Raw genomic sequence first — 5,000 nt, 5'->3', positions numbered from 1 at the left:
AAATCATATTTTTCTGCAATATTATCTCATTGTTTTAGTATACAATAGAAAAGGAGTTCATCAAGGGGAGCCTCTATTTCCACTAATTCCTTGAGTAAACCCTTTCCCGAGTAAATTTGTCTTTTAGGAACAGGTTTTTCTAGACAGAAGTATCATATTTCCCTTCACGCTTAGATAGCTAGGCTCTGTTTTGATTGGCTTTTATCACAATAGTCGTGCCGAACCTCCCAAGGGAGGCGTTATAGAAATAAATCTACTCGTTAAAGGGTTGACTCCGAGCCCAAGAATGGGAGATAAAGGCTCCACTTGATGATCTCCTGACTAAAACAACGCAGTATTCACCTCAGTGTCGGTGGCCGCTTCTGGGCTCGGTTAATATCCACTGCTATAGCCACTTCCATTTCGGAGAATAGTTGTTTATTATCACGTGCTTTCTATATTAATCTGCGTTTAGTTTTGTAGAAGTTTGAAAAGTTGTACAGGCTTTCTCAATGGTCATGATCTATTAGAGAATTGACACAATGGATCCTTTCCAGCAGGCGACCACATGGCACAAAAAGCGTCATACTAGAGAGCAAATTGCGCAATGGGGGAATTAACACAAAGCAACTTAATTTAAATTCCCTTTGTTTTAGATGTCCCAGTGCGCAATTTCCTCTTGAGTGTGGCACCGGGTTTTTGTACCATGTGATCGCCATCTGCAAAGGGCCCATTTCACCCTGTTTATTGAATAATGGAAGGAGATCACATTTTCCGATTCGACAGTTTAATTAGGGAGTCGATCCAACGATGACGTCGTCCCCAATTGGGGGAAGATAAGTTCTGCACGCTATGCACCGCTTTTTGTTTTCATTTTAGTGCGTTTCACTATTTAAAAGAGGCATCTTTAGGATTGAATATGTGCCATTCCAAGAGCGAGTTTAACCGCTGACCGCTTGGGCATCAGGCTACTGAGCGGGAGGTCGAGGGATCAAAACTCCAGCCGACCAACTCCTAGGGACTTTAAATAACTGAGGAGAAAGTGCAGCCTTTGTGATGACATCTGCAAATGGTTAGACTTTCTAGTTCTCTCGGATAGGGACGATAAACCGTAGGCCCAGTCTCACAACCCTTCAATGTTCATAACCCATCGGGACGCAAAAAAAATAACCCATACTATATTTGCAACGAGTAATGCATGGATTCCCCGGTATTGTGGTCTGTCCCCTATGGTATAGCAAGAGGGCCACAAGTTGGGAAATTGTAAAAGGTAAATTGCGTCTCCCTCTCTAAATAAAGTTATCATATCGTATCGTATCGAATGATCTTCGCTGAAGATGGAGCGTTCTCTCTCCAAACCCAACTTGTGCTCCTCCAATCTGAAGGGAAAAACGTCAAACACCAGTCCCCAGTTTATCAAACGATGGATAGCGCAAACCGCCGGATAAATCACTATTCAGCCGGTGGATAAAGCATACCGAAACCAGTTGCATTATCCAATGGATAGTGATTTATCCGGTGGACAGTTGTTATCCGCCCTTTTGAACAACTGGTTCAGGTTTGTGAGCACGCGAGACGTGGCACCGGCAGACAAATCCACGTTTTCACTAAAACCGGTGGGTAACTAAATCAATTAGGAGCATAAACCCCGCCTTCTCCCCAAGGCATCATCGAGAAATGCATCTCAACAGGATTCTTTTTGGTGGCCTTTTACTAATCGTGGAAATTTTCCTGTTAGGTCCACTCCTCAGACAGCTTATCTAAAATGGGGATGTCCAAATGCCACCAATTTTACTTTCACAATAACCCAGGTTTCTCAACATATGGTAAACGAAACACCAATCTTTACTGATGCAGTGTACAATTATCCGCAACGAAGGATGATGGCCATAAGAATTTACCCCAAGGGCGTGGGCAGTGGAAAAGGCACCCACGTGGCACTTTTCATTCATATGATACAAGGAGAGTACGACAGTGTCCTAGATTGGCCCTTTTCTGGTACAATCACTGTTAGCGTCCTAGATCAGAGTGGTCCCGGAGGTCGCGACGAAATCAGTCGGGTAATACATGCGATGCCACATCTGTCAGCCTTCCAAAAGCCTCGTAATGCAATTTCCTGCACCGGGTATGGCTTTCAAAAGTTTGCTCCAATCGAGGAGTTTTTTGGTCCTCCAGTTGTGAAAGACGATAAATTGTTCTTGAAAATAGAATTTTCAGGTTGTGCCTAAGAAGATGCAAATATCTGTGAAAATATTATATTTGTACCGCTTAAAAATTAATGCTCAAATAATAAGAATACATGACTTGCAACTAGTCCCAAAAGACAAGCAATGACGTCATGTACAATTGCTGGTGGACGATCTTTCGTATTCGTCCACCGACATGGTGGTGATGAAATGTGAAAAAAGCACCTACTGATTAATAAATTTCTGGGGTGTTTAGATAGCGTGTAGTGGATGGCTCATCCTTGATTTAGTTACAATAGTAGAATGTGCTAGACACCGCTTTCCTTTTTAAGTCCATATTGGACCGTTCCATTTGGTTAATTTAATAGAGACACTACCCATCGGCTAAAACTACTTAAGTAATATGATCATATTAAGTATATTTGTTTAACGCATTATTAAGGTGTAGATTTGTAGGATAGTATTTAACTTGGGCCTTTTTTGATATTTTGCCCAGAAAGAACGATTTTTTAAACATAGTTTTAGTTTTTGGTCATTTAGTTGGCCGGTGAAATTTTGATAAGGATTACAAATTTTCTGGTATTTTTTCAGTAAAGATTTTATCTTTTATAACATTAGTCCTTTTGCGTTGTTTGAGCACATTTGTGCGCACTTTTGCAAATGATATGCTTAACGCGTAACTTTATTGAAACAATCTAGTGATTCACTGTGCGGAGTACATCTGTTGAAAAGCTCTTTTCGTGCGTGGCTCTACAAACTTTCACCCTCGGGTTTCCCAAAATGCCCACATTCAACATTAACCAATACAAAAAATATCATACTACTCTTTGTTTGTCCTTCCAAACTTTTGCATAACCATTGTTTTTATTTTCTCCTGGGACTTGTAATGGTCCCAAGAGAAAGGGAAAACAGTGCTTGTGCAAAATTTTGGAGGGACAAACAAAGAATATGATATTGGCTAATAACCCATTTTATTACACATAACATGAGAATTTTATTCCATAAAGCTCATTTGTACAAATATATACGCTTTATTTTCACATGTGAAAAAGGCTTATACAGCCAATCAGAATGGCGTACAGCTATTTCACATGTGGAAGTATAACCAATCAACGGTAGCGTAAAGGCGTTTCCATGCCAATCACTCGTGCATCTCGTGCAAATCGTTCTTTGTTGTTGAATTAAATTAAATTTGCATTTGATTCTATGGTTAGTGAGTTTTTGTTTCTAATTTGCGTTCAGAAAACTATTTTAATGAAAATTCTCGTCTTATGTGTAATAAACAGTTCACGACATAGAAAGTACTTTGTACGGGGTTTTATTCACTCGTTGTTTGTGTCAAAAACCCTCACTCGCTCGTTCCTCGCTCGTTCGGGTTTTTGACACAAACAACTCGTGAATAAAACCCGGTACGTCGCACTGTCTATGACGTAAATTATATTTACAGTTCTGTGCTCAGTTTCCAGGTCTTTTAATAAAGCGAGGCTGGAGTTGAGCTCGCTTTGATACAAACCTCACTGCTTTTCTTATGTAAATAGCAACTCGTTAGCAATACAACAACATGCTTTACATAATAAAAGCAGTGAGTTTTGTATCAGAGTAAGGTCAACTCGAGACTCGCTTTTATTAAAGACAGTGCCTACTCTTGTTATTGCGCATAGGTTGTGCACATCTCGGTTTCCTTGATGCTTACCAATGCAGGGATATTTTTGAGAGGTTCAAAACTATCCGGAGAATGTAAATCTTAGTAAGTACTGTTGGTATCCAAAGAGAAACTTAGGAGTAACCATGCATTTTTGAGAGATAATTAAGCTTTAATTTGAGAAAGAACGCCATACATTACTTTGTATTTTAAAGCTTTTTACAAATGCTATTCAAGTTCATCAATTATCTGTGAAAAATGCGTGGTTACCCCTAATTTTCTTTTTGGATTTTAATAACACTTGTTAAGATCTATATTTTCTTCATAATCATAAACCGGGGCAAAAATACCTTTGAATTAGTAGCCACCGTCCTTAAAAGGCCTGGAAACTGAGCACAGAACTGTTTAGTGTTGAACCAAATGTCGAGAGCGTTTAAAAAGGTTCTTTGATATGGTTAAAGTGAAGAAAATGCTGAAAATTGGAACTGATTATTATAATAGTTCCATACAAAATCGGTTCAATATTCCCTTCTTTCATAAAAAAAAGAATAGCAACACCGCCATCGAAGAGGTGATTTACGTGGTTAGGGAGTGGACCTACCGGGAAATTTTCTTTCAAGATGACAAGGTAGGGGAGCCTATAACTCCACTTGAAACCCAACTAAGGATCAAGTTCATGATGCACGACCGTAGTCAACTTAGCGGATGATAAGGAAGGATCCTGGAGGGATACAAGTTTGACAAGTTTCAAACTTCGTGCAACAACTCCCAACAACACGCAACAACATGTAACAGGGTGTACAAACGGACGCAACATGTAACACCCAACGATGTTGGGAGTTGTTGGCCTACAATTTTGCGTCCGTACCTGCAAGGGGCGTTGCACAGATACTGAGATTCTCAACGAATGAATAAAATCTCTCTCTCAAAATAAATTTGCGTGACTTTATTAGTAATCTTGATTCCTTTATGGCTCAATTGTCTTCTGAAAACAAAGTATGTTATGTTATGGGTGACTGGAATCTAGATCTAATGAAGCATCATTGTCATAACCTTACGGGTCAGTTTCTGGACACAATGTTTTCGTGTTCTTTTGTTCCGTTGATTACTCGTCCAACTAGAATAACCTCCAACACAGCTACCCTAATTGATAATATATTTACAAATGATATTGACAATTGTGCAGCTAGCGG

The 5,000-nt window shown here is 39.5% G+C and overlaps 1 protein-coding gene across 1 annotated transcript in view; it reads left to right on the top strand.

The window, feature by feature from the left end:
- The window catches only part of LOC138010935 (TNF receptor-associated factor 4-like), an 8,188-nt gene extending 5,532 nt beyond the window's left edge, over positions 1 to 2,656 (top strand). The window contains exon 3 of the mRNA XM_068857943.1: positions 1,718 to 2,656. Coding sequence (XP_068714044.1) covers positions 1,718 to 2,207 — 490 coding nt within the window. The 3' untranslated portion in view covers positions 2,208 to 2,656. The remainder of the gene's footprint in view (positions 1 to 1,717) is intronic.
- Positions 2,657 to 5,000: the final 2,344 nt, after the last annotated feature.

Source organism: Montipora foliosa, chromosome 7, assembly GCF_036669935.1.
Source record: "Montipora foliosa isolate CH-2021 chromosome 7, ASM3666993v2, whole genome shotgun sequence".
In the NCBI taxonomy this organism is placed as follows: domain Eukaryota; kingdom Metazoa; phylum Cnidaria; class Anthozoa; order Scleractinia; family Acroporidae; genus Montipora; species Montipora foliosa.
The sequence above is the reverse complement of the archived record's forward strand: the minus strand, read 5'-3'. Positions and strand labels throughout refer to the sequence as shown.